Raw genomic sequence first — 16245 nt, 5'->3', positions numbered from 1 at the left:
ACTGCAAATAATTAATTTTGCTGCATTTATCCCTAGGTGCTTATTTCAGGATTCAGCCCTCCGTACAGGAAGCACTGATGGAGGGGAGACCAGTTGTAGCCTTGGAAAGCACCATCATTACCCATGGCATGGCCTATCCTCAGAATCTGAGGTTGTGAATTTTTATGTTCCTAGTTCAACAAAGTTGTAAGGATGAGTCATGTAACTGCTGGATCAGTATATGTATTCCTGGTCCACCCAAAACCCTGCTAGAAGTGGATGGAGATGTCAGGTTGCTAGACATGCAGAATTTGAGCTCTGGTGTAAAACTGTTGTATGCGGACTTCCAAGGAGAACATATGACAAACACGTACTGATTTATCTCCCTATCTATCACCTTCAATTCCTGGCTTCCTTTAAAATGTGGCAGCATATAAAGCCATCACTTACTCTAAAATAAAGGTAACATGGCTGCATGGTGTGTACAGACACTGGAAACACCCTTCAGTTTCTCTGGCTATACCTTTTATAGTACAGAAAGGAATAGAACACAATAGTGAAATCTGCTCACTGGTTCCTTTCAAAATGTCTGTTGTGAAAGCTGCTGGTCTGTCTTGCTGCTTTCTGTGCCCTGCACAGAGAAAACCCACCTCTACCTTCTATTTGTTGATGTCACATAGATTTGTGTCCCACTGAGTGATGGTGCAAGAAATCACAGCAATCTCCCCAGTCAGTGGATGACAGTTTCCCCTATCCTTGCTTCAACAAAGCACAGGAAGGTTTCTGTATTGATTTTTTCCATGCTGCTTTTTACATGGGCATTGTTTTGCCTGACACTGTCTTAGAATGAAGCTCTACAGATTCAGTTTTTGGGAGAAGGTAGTTAGAGATTGCCTGGGGTACCTACACATAGCTCTGAAAGGGAGAGGAAGCTGCTTTTAAAAAAGAGTAGCATGTGGATGAGCAAGTATAAAACTTGCAAAACTTTGAAAGACCTGGTCTGTAGCCTTAGCATATCCTCAGATAGCAACTTTTCAGCACTGTTTTTATCCTATATCTGAATGTCTATACTATGCGAGATCTATCCTGATTATTTGATTAGACTTGAAATATCTGGGGTTCCCATGAAGGTCTATGATCTCAGAAATAATGGCTAATAGATACAAAAAGGCCCTATTTTGAGAAGATCCCCTATATTCAGTAGTCTTTTGTACAATCAGATTTCCCTCTTAAGCCGGGTAATTTTTCAGATGCTGCCTCAGAAATGAAGCACAGAGTTTGGGCATTGCTGTCCTGAAAACAGGAGCACTGGGTAGCTCTGCATTGCTGCAAAATCAAGTGCAAAGACTTCTGCCATTAGGAAGATACAGAAGAGGCCCTGGCCTTAGCTGAAATCGTGAGAACTGTATAGAGCTGGAACTGGCGATGATGGCCATCAAATATGTCAGATTTTCAGTCTGATTGTTTGCCTGGTTAGTTTTGTCGTCATTCTCTTGTCTATCTCATTCTAGCATGGCCAGAGAGGTGGAAGAAATTGTAACGACAAATGGGGCAGTGCCAGCCACTGTGGGTATTTTAAGGGGCAGAATCCACATTGGCCTCACGGATGAGGAACTTCAGTTCTTGGCAGGCAGTAAAAATGTAGTTAAAGTGTCTCGGAGAGATCTTCCTTACGTCCTCAGCCAGGTATGGTACGCAGACTTTCTGTTATGGTATTTTCTGTACAGCAATAGTGTGCTTTCCAGCTTCAAGCCAGGTGGCTTTTAAACATCTTGGAAATATCATGCAAAGTGCTGACTTATTGGTAAGTTTTTTGACTCTATCTAGAGTCAAAATCAGCAGAGTTAGGGAATAGCAGACATGAAATAGGACTCCTAAAAAGTCATTCTGTGTTGACTGACAGCAGAACAAATAAAGGCTTGGCTAAGAATATTAATATTGGCATGATAAGGCATCATCATGTTACACGTAAACTAATGTGACGTGCAGGCCATCGTAAATAACACACAGAGTGCTTAAAGTGACACTGGCTGCTCATGAAAGCTGCTGTTTGGAAGGCCCCGGAGAATGAAGGCCTTTGCTATCAGGACAAGAATGGCTTATGTAGCGGGGGCAATGCTTTCCCACGCAACCTTGACAGTTCCTGAAGCTGGTCTCTGTAGCTTTGTCTTTCCTCTGTGCCTGTGTACCTCTGTACCCATGTCTTTGCTCCATTGGTGGGGACTGCCAACAGAAGTGCCTGTCTCTTTTCTGATAACGACCCTAGGAACTAGGCTGGGAACCTCAATTTACTTCATCTAAGCCAGTAACAGCAACAAGACAGTAAAGATTTGAGATTGAACTAGGCTCAACCTATTGAGCAGGTATGAATAGTATTTTATTTGTGTAAATATCTTAAATATTTATGGTGCAGCCTTGTGAATTTGGAGTTTCTTGGTTGTCCTTCTTTCCAATATTTTGGACAAAGTCTTGAGACCATTCGCCGAGTAATTTCCCATTTGCAGAGTCTGTATAGGAGGGCTGTGGAAATGGTCTTTATTCATGATGAGTGATTTTCACTTTCAAGCATTTATTATTACTCAAATCTTTAGTCTTGACCTTTAGTTAGTATGGAAATGCTTTCTTCAAAGCCCTCAAAGTTGCTTTCAGGCAACTCTAGGGACAATCACACTGTAGTATTTATGAGTAAAAACACTATACTAAAAAAAATACAAACAGATGCTTGATAAAAAATGAAAAAACAGATTCTCTGAGGAAGGAGATGGGCACAGCACCATTTATTCCAGTAATACCAAAGGAGAACAGTACTTAATACCTCTAGCAATGGCAGCCATGTAATATCCTTCAGGAAGTTATATCATTAGCAGTATCTAATACTTACTCCATCTGTGAAGAACTGTTCTTTTCCTGGTATGATGACTCAGAGCTCCATATCTCTTCCCTAGTCACTTAGTGCACAAACTTACCTGTTAGTGTCACTTGCAAAATGAAAACAAAGACATTGTGAATGTGGTTACTGATATGTGCATTACAGAATTACGATTAGAAAATCCTCATTGTGCTCATCAGCTTACAAGTTGCATTATGCCAGTAAAAAACAGAAAGCCACTTAGGATTTTTTAATCAGTTTTTTCAGCTCAGCAGCTTGTTTTGGTTAATACTCTGTGGAAGTTAGATTTCCTTACATTCCATTAAACTACATCTGACAGATTTAAACATGTCAAGGAACTCAAGTTAGTGTACTTTACATACCGATAGACCATAAGATACAGCAGATGTGTGTATATAGATGCCTAAGTAAACCAAAGAGAGGCTGTATTGAGAAAAACAACAGGCACTAGGGAATGAGAACATGGAAGTTAAAAATACTGTATTAATTTAGACTTGCCATGAATTGGAGTCAAGTTACATCCAAGGAGGCTCCTCTCCGCTCATCTCAGTTCTAGTATTCCACTCACTCTTATCACAGCCCAGTGCTCAGAGAAGCTAAAATACATTACCATAAGCATCTGAACCTGGCTCTTTTTAATTTCAAATTAAGTTTTCTCTGCATTTTTGCCTAATAGAATATTGTATCAGAATTTCACTTTTAAGCTGGTGACAGCAGACTGTTGCGATGTTGATGCATGTTGGACCACAACCATAGCTGCCTGCATGCAGTATTCTCTGGGTCACCCCGGGTGCTGACTGTGACTGGTTGTCCCCTGACAGGGCTTGTCTGGTGGCACTACAGTGTCTGGAACAATGATTGCAGCGCACAAAGCAGGAATCCCTGTGTTTGTGACAGGAGGCATAGGAGGGGTCCATCGTGGAGGAGAGAACAGTAAGAAAAACAGTACATTCTACTTTTCTCTATGTTGCTACTGTTTTATTTAATTTGATCTTTCTCCTCATTCCCAGTTTGTCCTGCAGTAACTATCTGCTCAGTAAGGAGTAAAGTTATCATTCTTTTTGACCATACTATGGTTGTTATATGTAGAACACATTTTGACTAGTACAGTTCTCAGAAATCTACCCTTGTCTGTGGAAAATCATAAAAGAGGCCATTTAGAAACAGCTCTGTACAAATGCAAGGCGCGCCCAGCTGACCTGGCTTGGTCTACTCATGTTTCTCTCCAGTGTCTCCTTTCCAGAAGCTTCAAACTATTCCTCTTGAGCACTGGCCAGTTGTTAAGAGGGTGGGAATTTCTCTTGATCCTTTGCTTACACAGGGTTATGTGGATATGGCTTGTTGGTGCAACAGGAACTGGTTGTACCTTTCCCACTTTATAATAGCTGGATAACCCGATACTGGCTATCAAGCACCATGTTGTTATTGGCTCTCTCAGCTCAGGAGAAGGAGGGTCTCATCACAAAAGAGACTTAGGCCCTGGTCTATGTTAGAGGTGCATGCACCACTCTGGAAAACCAGGACACTGCACAGCCTTGGAAGTGTGGTTTGTGACCTTTAAGTATCATTCTCCCTTCTTAGCCATACATATCCCTAGCATAGTGTAGGGGTACAGCACTTATGAACAATGTCTCTTTCAGATGTGACATAAGTTTCAGACCAGAATTTCCTGAGGTCAGGAAGGCTTTTTGGGCACATTTTGCCAGTGATGTCAACACCGAAATCAAAATCTAGTTAATTTTTATTCTGTTCCCTTAAACTTTGTCCTTGCTTTATAACATGTTCTTCCTTCTTTTCTGCTGAATTGTTGCATGCTGTTGGTACATGTAATCAAACAGCTGAGAGATACAGTGCAGGGCTGCACCTCTGCCCTGAGCCATGCGATTTCTTTGTTTTCAATATGTCTTACAATCTCAACAGCTAAAGGCGTGATCTAAACATGTAATATTTGTTTGTGGACCAAGATAGTTACAAAAGCAGGCCTTCCAGACAGATATGGCTTTTTAAGAGGGCAGATCACATCAGCTTGGAATGCAACACTATCACCAACACAACGCTGCTTGCCCCTTAACAGCTCTGGATGTGAGTGCTGATTTGACAGAGCTAGGACGGACTCCGGTTGCTGTTGTATCTGCAGGAGTCAAGTCTATCCTTGATATTGGCAAGACTCTGGAATATCTGGTAGGTAGCATGGGCTGCTGAGCATGAAAACAGATAATGTTGTACTTTGTGAACTGAACCCAGCAATGCCAAGAAAGCCCAGTGGTGTTGGGCCAGATATTTAGCCTAAGATTTTTAGAAATGGCTACTGAGAGGATAGAAACCACATTTACAGTTTGCTAGACCTGAGTTCAACTGAATCCAAACACTCACTGTTCGCTAACACAAATCTATCTGTGCCCAAGAGACTGTTCCATCAGCTGTTACTACTGGAGCTTAAGACATTCCTAACCATGCCCTCTTTCTCTGGCCTGAGACTTGTTTAACTGTCTTCTGGAAGAATGCTCCACTAATCAGGCAAGCTGGCAACACTAAAATAAAATCAGAATTCAAATGGGTATCAAGATGATTTTCAGTAGAGCCCATTTTTACGGTTTGGTATATTACAAACCACCAGGGCCAGCTCTTCAAATGACAGCCAAAAGTCAATACTTTTCAGTAGTAAACAGAACTCATTTATATTCCTGTCAGTTCATGACATATCTTCAGATCAAAGATCAAGCTTGTTACCTTGGACTCAGTATTGTGCTAACAACAGCTCCACAACTTTTGCTCAGCTCTGAGCACAGGCAAAGAGAGTGTATGTCTCCTATATCTCATTAAGCCAGATTCTCTTTGACTAGTTACTATGTCTGGCTCTTTGCCTTGAAAAATGTTGCTGATATCTGGAATAGAACGGGAGGTATAAAATTAACCAAACAGTGCTAAAGAAATCCAATTTGTAGTTGTGTAGAAGGGAAATGTCACGTGTTTTTGGTGGGTCCCCTTTCCCTCTGCCAGTTACCTGCTTGTCTCATCCCCACTGCTGCAGGAGACTCAAGGAGTTTGTGTAGCTGCCTTTGGAGAGTCAAGGGAGTTTCCAGCCTTCTTCTCACGCCAAAGTGGCTTCCAGGCACCATATCACGTCCATAACGAACAGGAGGCAGCTGAACTCATTGGTGCGTTTCAGCAGTGAAAGGTCCACATAGACCCTGGGAACAGAAGGTCACAAAAGTTACCTCAGATGAGGCACTTTCTTTTTTAACTTGAAGAAGAGTCTGTACAGAAAAAACAAGTCATCCCACCTCCCCCCGCTCCTGCTTCAGTGCCTTGAAAGTGAAGGAGCAGGGAAGTTCAATCTTCAGAACAGGTCTTTACAGATAGCTACAGCCACCTTGGCATGCTCATACAGATATGTTTTGTTCACACTGGTGAAATGGAGGGGACAAGTACATTAATGTGTTTACAAAAACCTCCTTTTATTCTACAGACAGACTCAAAAGAAATAGGCAGATAGCTGGAAAAGAACCTGTCCTTGGGTCAGCTAAGAATAGGAGCTCAAACACCATGGGTTTGTTCACCCTGCATGCACTCTTGTCTGTCCTTTTACTTCAGCATTTGATTTAGCCAAGGAGAATCACTAACAATAATCCTGTCCTTTCCCAGCCAGCAGTCTGGGGCTAGGCCTGAGCAGTGGGGTGCTAATAGCAGTGCCCTGCCCCCACGAGCAAGCTGCCTCAGGCCAGGTTATTGAAGAGGCCATCCAGCAAGCACTGAGTGAAGCCAGGTGAGAAGCACCTTAAGCCCTATCTTTTGCTCACCCTGTGGTCATGGGGAAGTAAATGACTTCAGAGACACCACCACAAGGGCTGTAGCAGAGCTTATGTTTTAATCTTGGGTGTGTTTGAGCCCACAGCATGTCTTTCACTATAGTTTTATCTAACCTGAAGCTTGCTTACATGTCTTTTTATGGTATGCGGCTGTGGAGATAGATTATCTGCTAGCAGCAGTGCTTCTCCTCCGATGCTGCTAAGTTCTTCTCATCAACAGGCATTTTCTTTATATTTGCAGGTCAAAAGGGATCACAGGCAAAGAAGTGACGCCTTTTCTGTTACAGAAGATCAATGAACTGACCAATGGAAAATCACTGGACTCTAGTATCCTTTCACTGAAGGGGGGGAGAAGGTACTCTGGTGTACTTCTTCATATCTCCTCTGATAATGCTTGCTGCAAAACACTGTCACTTTACTGACAATCTAGAAAGGGGCAAACACTTCAGTATCTGCAAATGGAGGAGAGCTTAGCAACTGAATCCTGTTTTTTTCAGTAGTACTCTTACTGTCTCCCTCCATTTTTACATTAAAAATCAGAGGCTGGCACTGATAGCGGGTGGTCCAAAGCCCAAAGAGATCCCTCATATCTGACCCCTGAGCTCACCCAGTCCATGATGGAATCTCAGGATGCTGTTACCAGTGGTGGGGTTGGCACATGGGAAGGTGCCTGGCCATCCCACCACGTAGCATTATACATCATGCTGTCTTATGTGACTCTTCATGCTGGTACAGAGTAAGACAAACTCAAAAGGAAAATACTCCTGTGCATGAATACCCTTGCACAGGCATGAGAAAGGCAGATCTACTGGCCTCGATGCTATTGCAGGCTCTGGAAGAGGCGAGTTCATCTCCAGGCTTTGCTGCCAACCCTCTGAGAGACCTCATAGCTGGTTGGTCAAGGCAGATTGGTAAAGAGGTTTTGGATACTCAAAGCTGCATGCAGCCATCTAGTGGGACCTTTAAAAGCCTCTGATGCTCTGCTCCCAGTGAAGTCAATAAAAATAGGCACATAGAGGTTTAGCAAAAATCTCAATAGGCATCTATTTCTGGAAAATCTGGCCAAGATCCCTAGAAGTTTTTAGGCTCTTAACTCCTGTCTAGGCACTTCCTTTCCTCTTCTGCGTGGCCTTTGCTTCCATTCCCTATTTGTAAAAATGGAGATTATGGGTTTCCTCTCCTTCACGGAGACACAGGGGAGGGAAGGTGAATACACTGAAAGCTTTAGGGTATGCACATATTATTGTAACCCAGTGTATGTGTCAACTATGGATTATGCATAGGAGGATCAGACCTATCAAGTTTCCCAGCCTGTATTTCCTGCTTTCTCCCATTAAGGAAAATGAAGTTCCTGCAGAGGCTTCTGCCAGGCCAATCTTGCTGCTACTTTTTCTTTTTCTCAAAAAAATCCCGTGCAGACATTGCTGTGATCCAGAACAACACTAGAGTGGGCAGTTGCATTGCAGTGGCCCTGAGCAAACTACGGAAAGCCACGAGGAAGGGGAGGCTGCCTCAGAGAGAGGACATGACTCCACCTCAGCCAGTGAGTCCCGTCCTGCCCTCTAGATAACGTGTCTCTGCTGGCGGCATTGAGGATAAATTTACATCTATTCCCGAAAGTATGAAGTGACTCAGCTATCAGCCAGAGACCAGTTTTTCTGCTTAATGTAGGCAGGCATTCTCTCTTTTGTTTTCTTCATTTTCCTCAGGTGAATGCCATCCCTGTCTCCATTCTCCCCTCTATCCACACTTCCAGAGAATAAACACTGATGATGACCTAATTACATTGAGTCTTAGACCATCAAATCCTTAAAACCCTAATCACCTTTTTGCCTTTTATTGTGCCCTTCCATACAACTTCAGTTATGTTGCTCTCAGTGCTAGGGAAGTCGTGTGACTACAGGAGTAGACCTTTGGGGGGGGGGAGCAATATTTTGAGCTGCTGAGGCATACATGTTTTATAAATGTCTCTTCTCGTTGGTCTCCTGCTTGTGACTGCCAAATTACAAGAGGTGCTGCATATCCCAAACAGGATCCCTTACAACCCTAATACTCCATTCACTATCATGGATTTTGCATGTGTCACATACTTTACAGAAAATCTATTTTAAGTAGCCTTTAGAGAGCTGAAAAAGTTTCTGAAATGCATTTGCAGTAGTATTTGTCAACATAAAAGAGGTCAGTGACTCCAAAGGCAATAACCCAGCATTTGGCAGAACAAGGAAAAACAGCCATATGTCCCCAAGGAATCTGGGAACCTCCTGTCTGTGGAGCTATAAACTGCTTTTTCTAGCTTTGTATGACAATAAGACAATTGTCCATAAATTGTCGTTGGGTGAGGTTGAGTATCATATGCCCTTGACCTCTGAATATGGCAGTTTCTTCTGGGAACTTGCAAGAAATTAGCTAATTCTTCTAGCCAGATGTTTCAATTTTCTTTGTTTTTTTAAATGGCAGTACCAGAATCTCTTCTGAGGTTTGATATGTCAAAAACTGTCCGAAGAGAGATAGCCTCAGGGGCACTGACATGGCTACACCCATGCAGCTTCTTTCATAACTCTATCACTACTCAGTGAAGCAGCCAACACCCGTATGCATGCACAACAATGTTCAGCCTGCCATGCTGGGGCTGGCTATGAGTAGGTGTAATTCAAAGAGCAACATTTAGAAGAGATTTCTGTTCTTTCTAACTGGGGTTGTACAGACCTGCATCTAGCCAAACCAAGTGAGAGCAGGCTGTCACACTATAATGGTCATAGCTATCAAGAGGGTGTTTGAAGTGTCTAGGAGAAGCAAAGAAGACTCAGAACTTCTCCATCAAGTCTTTCCATCCACTTTTTACCCTTTTCTTCCCTCTTAAAGGTGGTGATTGGAGGCATCAACGTTGACTTTATAGCCAAGGCGCAGAACTCTGTCATCCTGGTACTGTATCGACAGCAGCTTTCTTAGCACCACTGCCATTTTCAGCTACTTTCACAGGAGTGCCTAGTCAAAGAAAAGGGTGGGGGAAGGGATATCTGTGTGTGGTACCCAGGTGTGTGTGTGTGTGTGTGTGTGTGTGTGTATGCACACACATCCACAAACATGGGAGATGTAGTGCTACATATTTGGTGTATTGTCTAGGTGGACAGAGGGGTGATACATACTGATCTACTCTGATCCCATGCTGAAAGTCATTATCCCTACCATTCAAGACTGCAACAGAGCAATGTATCATCTTTACAACCTCCACATATGTCTGTAGCCTCTACAGTCTATGCTAAGATGCCTCAGGCTTATTCTGTGATGTCACAAGCCCGAAAAACTGTTTTAGCAGAAGAACTGCCCAGGTCTTTCTCAAAGCACACATGCAAAGAGCTAGAAGCAACAGGTGAAGACCCTCACTGTGCTGTGACATTGTGTAATTCAAGGACAGACCCTCTAGGGAAGAAATCCCCAAGTAAGAGCCAGCTCTGACTGCCTGGGGCTGTCCTAGCAATGCAAAGCAGCAGGAACAGGGACGAGAACATGATCCAGAGTCTCCCTGCAGGGTGCTCACAGTGGGTATATCTTTGCATATAGGGCATTGTGCTGATAAGCCAGGGTGGAGGGCATACAGCAGACAGATGAGGTTGTAGCTTTTGGAAAGGGGCAAGCATGCAAACATATCACACAGGTAGAGAATCTGTAACAATAATCAGTAAGTAGACTTTCAGAGAAATAGTATTAACACAGTTAGAGCTAAACAAGAAAGCCAGCTTCCTGAATCATAAAGGATTTGGGTCTCACACACACACACCCCACACTTAAAAATAGATCATTGTAAATGTCACCAGACCCTCTGCCTTTCAGTTTGCTTTGCCCAAGAAATGACTGAGAAGCTGAAGTGGGACAGACCTGGGACTGCCCCACTGTAAATGACAGCCTTTTGTGTAGCCAACGGTGGGTCAACAATTTTTGTTGAGCTGTAGGTAATGCCACAGATGGTGATGGTGGGGCTTGTTCAGAAAACATTTGGTGTCTCACATTACTCTGCACTGATTGTCAAAGTAGGAAACTTGTAGCAAACTCCTGCCTTTAGATGGGGCAATATATGAAGACATCTCAGTCAGATAGGGCAAGATGTGTTGGGTAAGCTGTCATAAAGGAAGTAAGCTATTCAGTGATATGGAGATGGAGGCCAGACAGTTTTATAATGGTCAAGGGTGACACATGCAGTGGCGTCAGCTGTGCAGGCCTGGAAAACACAAAGTCCAACTGCTTCAGCTGTGATCTAAATAATAACATATATGCCCCATGCCGAGCTCTCAGAGCAAAGAGTTAATTTGCATCCAAGGGTGAGCAGCTGCCCCTTGGCATGCCAGCAATGAGTGCAGATCTCTGGACCACCCACAGCATGGTGAGGGACCAAGGGCAGCAGCAAACCCCAGTGGGAGCAGCTGACAAGGGAAAAGGAAAAAAGGAGGTTTTTTTCAGTGTTGCATTCAGAGGTGAGGCATTTGCTGCCTGTCTGTTTAGCAGTGAGCCCTAGAGCCGAAAGCACATCGCGGCAGCTACCCAGATGCCAAGCTCCAGAAAGATCTGGGAACTGACAGCCAAAACATTCCTGTTGACAGCTGCTGTGTTTAGACACAGAGTGAAAGGCAGCCTAAGCAGTATTGCTCTACTTAGGCTTTTAAAGACAGATTTTTCCAAAGAGCTCAGCACCCAGCAGGTCCCACCTTTGTGAATGTCGTATTTGTTGCAAAGCACTGGGGTACCATTCACACCTCATGCTGTCCCAGCTAGCAAGAAAGCGGCTGCAGTCTGTGCTGGTTGTAACTTCCACGTGGCTTGCGAGGCTATCCAGAAGCAGAGTGCTTTATAAGTAACTGTCTGACCTGCAGAGAAAGAGGCATGGCTTCTTGCTCAGTGAAAGGTGTTGGAAGAAGCGTTATGCTTAAATACTCTCAGGATATCCAGAAGTAGGTAAGAGAGAGATGTGAGAACTGCTCAGAGTTTGAGTTACCAGCTCAATTGGCAAGGTCTGCTGAGAGCCAGACATTTCTTTTGCTTCACAAGCAGGCTGCTAGTTCATCTCTCACTTCACTCACCTACTACTTTAAAGAGATATTTAGCATCGTTTCTTTCAGATCTTGTGGAGCTGTGCAACAGTAGAGGGCACTCACGGCTGGGTCCCTGAGTTGCAGAGGCTGGTCCGTCCATGTTACAGGCAAGGCTCAGCTTAAAAAGACTAAACCTCTGCCTTTTGGGGTGGGGTGGGGTGTGGGGGACTGAAAGAGCAGATCAACAGGCCAGACAAAGAAAGAACCTCATAAGCATTTTCAGTATTTCTGCTGGCATCAGTTTTGAAAAATATATTGTGGAACTGCATAAAATAGAGTTTGTGCTCATTATTGAAGACAGCTAGTACCCTCTTTTAATATTGAAATAGGGGCTAATGTTAAAATCAGTTGTTTGACTTGCCTAAACAAGCATCCTTGCTTTTTACTTTGGAGTAGGATTTTTTTTTTTTTTTCCCCTGGCTGCATCTGTTACGGACAGTGAGTTTCAGAGTAAAATAGGCATGCTCAGTGCTTTGGATATCTGCTACAGTCAAAGGGAGATAGCCACAGATGGAAATGTCCTCATTCCTGACAGTGCCAGTGGCAATTCACAGGGAGCATGAGCAAATGTAATGGAGGGTCATTGGAGGTGAGCAGGTTAATTATGAGGAGTGACAAGTAGTGGAAAGATGGACAGAGGCGATAGATTGCTTATACACATGCAGTTCTGCTCAGGTTGCCTGAGCAGGTTAGGGCTTGGAGAATCACCAGAAAGAAGAGGAAAGGGGTCAAGAATTAGCACCAAATCTTAAAAATTACAGAGCTGGGGAGAGTTGGGGGAAACATAAGAAACCTGGAAGCCAGAAGAGAGTGGTAGAAGAGTGTCTTTTCATGGGAGAGCAGCCTTTTACAGCCACACGACCAGATGAGGAAGGGACTGTGTGTAAAGGAGAGAGATGCAGGTTCCATGATTTGAAGACTTAGCACAGAGGAAGAAGAAGGGTCCTCAGGGAGCTTAGATCTGGGCCTTAAGTACACCCCAAAACAGTGAGAGGGTGGAAGCATAATATTTTGTACTGTGAGATGGCAATACATTTTCTTGTCTAGGATGGGTAGAAGTGTTTACAAGGAAGAAGAATGTGTATGGGCAGGGGTATACTGGTGCACCTGGGCAGACGTGAGGCAAAACAAGTCTGGGCCAGGAGCTCCTGCGTATGGACATGCACACATTTCAGCACTTGCCACCCAAACATTTAACATACTATTGAAAGCTCTGGGTTATCCAGAACAGTGAAGAAAATTATGAACAACAGTGGCAAGCTGTCTTTAGAAATGGAAAATAAGTTTCAGGGTTTTTTGAAATAAGAGCCTTAAAATCAGTGATTAATAGCCATTGATGAAGCCCAAAGAGATTTAAAAACATGTTCAATCACCTGTCAGGTAGGATTTGTGTGAGGGAGAGCATTTACTGAGGTGATTCTTCTGGCAGGAAAGCTTGGGGATGCCATGGAGGAGACAGGTGTCTGTCAGACTGCCTGTGTTCTCTAGCCCATAATTTATCTGCGTTTGTGACAGACTGACAGATGGACAGAGGAGAAGAGTGGAAGGCAAAGGCAAGAGAAAAGAGAAGCTACTAGCCACACAGATGGAGAAGAATGGTATTTTTTAATCAGGGAGATGTTTGGGAAGGGAAGGGCAAGCAGAAGAGTATTCAGATACTGAAGCAGATCCTTGCATGAGTTAAGTACAGAGGCGGCACAGGCAAAGATAACAGAGCTCATTTTACCTCCAAAGTGAGAAAAGAATAAAATAGAAATGACCCCCCTAAACTGCTTATATGGTGGAGCTAAATGGTCTGGAGGGCAATCACAGAGCCCTTCACACCTGGATCAGAGTCCCCACGCTGGTGCGAGCGGGTGGATTCAGAGGGCTGTTCATACCAACTGAAACACTTGTTAGTGTTGTTCTAAGAGGTCGTAGCAAATAAGACCAAAATAGCAATGGGTAAGGAGACCAAACTGGTCTCCTCCCCTAAGAAGTGGGCCTTTATCATCAGAGTTTGTAGATGGGCTGTAGATGGGCTAGGAAAGTTTGCACTCCTCTCAATCCTTGAGCTAGATGGCATCTGCCCCTTCTAATTGCTGGCCTATGTTTCAGCAGCATCAACTTCACTTCAAACGTTAGAGACGTGGCACCTATGCCAAGCAGCTCTCTCAGCTTTGCCAGTTAATAATTTGTTCCTCCAGGGTGGTGGAGAAACAAACGCTGGAAGAGTGCGGCGATCTTTTGGCGGCGTTGGAAGAAACTTGGCAGGTGTGTAGTGCTTGGGTTTGCCTGCGGATGCATGCCAGGTGTGATTTGTCCTTTGGTTTTCCTTGAACAGCAGGAGCTCCTGAATGTTGTCAAGATCTGGGACACGTTAGGCAATATACCAGAGGGCAGACTGCCTGGAAAAGGCAGGGGCCATTCCAAGCAATAAGAGGGGAGGGAGCTGGGCAGGGATCAGGAAAAGAAAGATGCTCCAACATCAAGTTAGCTAGTGTACAGCACAGTGACCCCCAAATCAGAGTTAAATAAGCATCAGTGACCCCAGTGACTGCTGAGTAGCCTGGTCCTCAGAGTGAAATTAATATCAGGTTATAGTCACATTAAAAGTATGACTTGAGGAAGAATTTAAAAGGAACAGCCTTATTCAAAAATGATTGTCCATTCATCAGGGACAAAAGAAACTGGAGCACAGGAGTTACTGTGAGAGAGAAAAGGCTGCAGACACTGGGAACAGGAAAGGATCACAATGTGATGATCTGGTGTTCCATCACAAGCAGCAGCAGCCCAGCTTTGGGGTACTGGAATTAGCAGGGCAGAGGGGGCATATTACAAAAGGATCTTAGGATTACCATGGCTTTGTGAGCTTTCCTTAAACTTCCTGGCACAAATCTACTATCACTTCAGCTTGCAAATGGGGAAGCTTGAGAAAAAAATATCCATCCATCCATTGAGGTAAAATTTCTGATAACTTGAAGGGAGAGGAGGAAGGGTTTCATTCAGATTTGGTGGTTCTAGTAAGATAGCACAATGAGAACAGCAGTGTGTTAAAGGCTGGCAGTGAGAAAGGCCATATGCAGAAGTGACATGGGAAAGCCCGCATGCCTGTGATGGGGAAAGAAGGTGATGTCAGGGAGATGCAGAAGGTTCCTCCCACTTCTCTCTCCTCCACTCCCAGGTGTTCCAAAAAGCCAAAGACTTCAGAATTCCAATGTGCAAAAGGCCTCAGATTGCCTCATTCCACCCCAGCCAGTCTGATGGGCAGCTGTAGGTGAGGTCTAATCCTGAACATCCTGTTAGACAAGGCCTGATAGGTGTTAAGTTGTCCAGTAGAGTGCTTTCCTACAGACAGTCATCCTGCACAGGCTGTAGTTGTATTCATGCTACTCTTATGGGTTTATTAATATACTCTGTTTCCATTTGCTTTTAGACTGCTTAAGCCGTCTTGGGCTAACTCCTCTCTTTTTGTCAGCTATGGGGAAGGATGAACATTCAGAGTCCATTCTACACTACTGTCACCACATGGTATGTTTTACGGTAACAGCTCCTCAGAAGCACGTAGGTGATAACATTATGTAGAGGGAAAAGTCTTCTCAATCCTGACAGACATAAGGGCCACCTTCCATGAGGCTAAGAGTAGGAATAATTCAATGCTCCTTTAATTACAGACAATTGGAAGGCAAGGAGCCACTTCCCAAAACACAGGCTATATGTTTGTACTGCTAGGAATCTGAACCATGTGGTCTGAATTCAGCACCAGGGAGTGATGTTTGAGGGAAAAAGAGAAGTAAATCAGGAGGAACCATGAAAACATCTAGGAAGGCCTAAGCACAGCCAAAAATACACAAAGCATGACCCTGAGGAAAAACACTGCCAAAACCAGCCTGACTGCTGAGTGAAGCATAAGATGGAGAAAGCATGGAATCAGGAGCAAAGGGAGCACGTCCTCTGGGTTCAGAGGAATGGGGTCCCTGTAAATCATGGTAAGTTCTTAGGCAAGCACCAAGCAATACCTGACTCCATCAACAATTTGTTTTCTGATGTCAGGGCACCACAAGGGCTGGCTGCTCCTGCAGGGTTAGGGAGCTGGAAGCTGAGTGTGATAACCCAGACAGCAGGGCAGGGGCCTCACCAGCCAGACCCTGTCCCACCACCCTGTGAGGGAGCAGGGCAGGCAGGGGATGGTGGCCAGGTTCAACCAAGTGTCCAGATCGTCAGGCAAGCTTGTGGTGACAAGGCAGGTCTGAGTTCAAGCTGGGAAGTCTATCCATAGGTCAGTCAGGGTCAGGTCCAGTGATCGCTGGGCATGTCCATGGTGACAGGGCCGGGCTGAGGCTGGGCCAGGCAGTCAGCCCACAGGTCAGGGTCCGGATCAGCGGGACTGTTGCCAGGCAGGGGCAGAGCCATGGTGCGGCTGGAGCCTGGCACCACTGTGGCATCGCAGGGCGGGGACTGACGACCCTGGGCTGGGCTGAAATGGGGGCTGGGGGAGCCTCAG

General features: G+C 44.5%; 1 protein-coding gene across 1 annotated transcript in view; it reads left to right on the top strand.

Annotated features, from left to right (window-relative positions):
- LOC106488877 (uncharacterized) overlaps positions 1 to 16245 on the top strand; it is a 32382-nt gene that overhangs the window by 2571 nt on the left and 13566 nt on the right. Inside the window, exons 3-13 of the mRNA XM_067307954.1 lie at positions 37 to 151; positions 1491 to 1665; positions 3691 to 3802; positions 4944 to 5050; positions 5901 to 6027; positions 6515 to 6635; positions 6920 to 7005; positions 8097 to 8221; positions 9541 to 9600; positions 13949 to 14015; positions 15178 to 15272. Coding sequence (XP_067164055.1) covers positions 37 to 151; positions 1491 to 1665; positions 3691 to 3802; positions 4944 to 5050; positions 5901 to 6027; positions 6515 to 6635; positions 6920 to 7005; positions 8097 to 8221; positions 9541 to 9600; positions 13949 to 14015; positions 15178 to 15272 — 1190 coding nt within the window. The remainder of the gene's footprint in view (positions 1 to 36; positions 152 to 1490; positions 1666 to 3690; positions 3803 to 4943; positions 5051 to 5900; positions 6028 to 6514; positions 6636 to 6919; positions 7006 to 8096; positions 8222 to 9540; positions 9601 to 13948; positions 14016 to 15177; positions 15273 to 16245) is intronic.

The sequence above is a fragment of the Apteryx mantelli genome, chromosome 1 (assembly GCF_036417845.1).
Source record: "Apteryx mantelli isolate bAptMan1 chromosome 1, bAptMan1.hap1, whole genome shotgun sequence".
NCBI classification, from domain to species: domain Eukaryota; kingdom Metazoa; phylum Chordata; class Aves; order Apterygiformes; family Apterygidae; genus Apteryx; species Apteryx mantelli.
The sequence above is the reverse complement of the archived record's forward strand: the minus strand, read 5'-3'. Positions and strand labels throughout refer to the sequence as shown.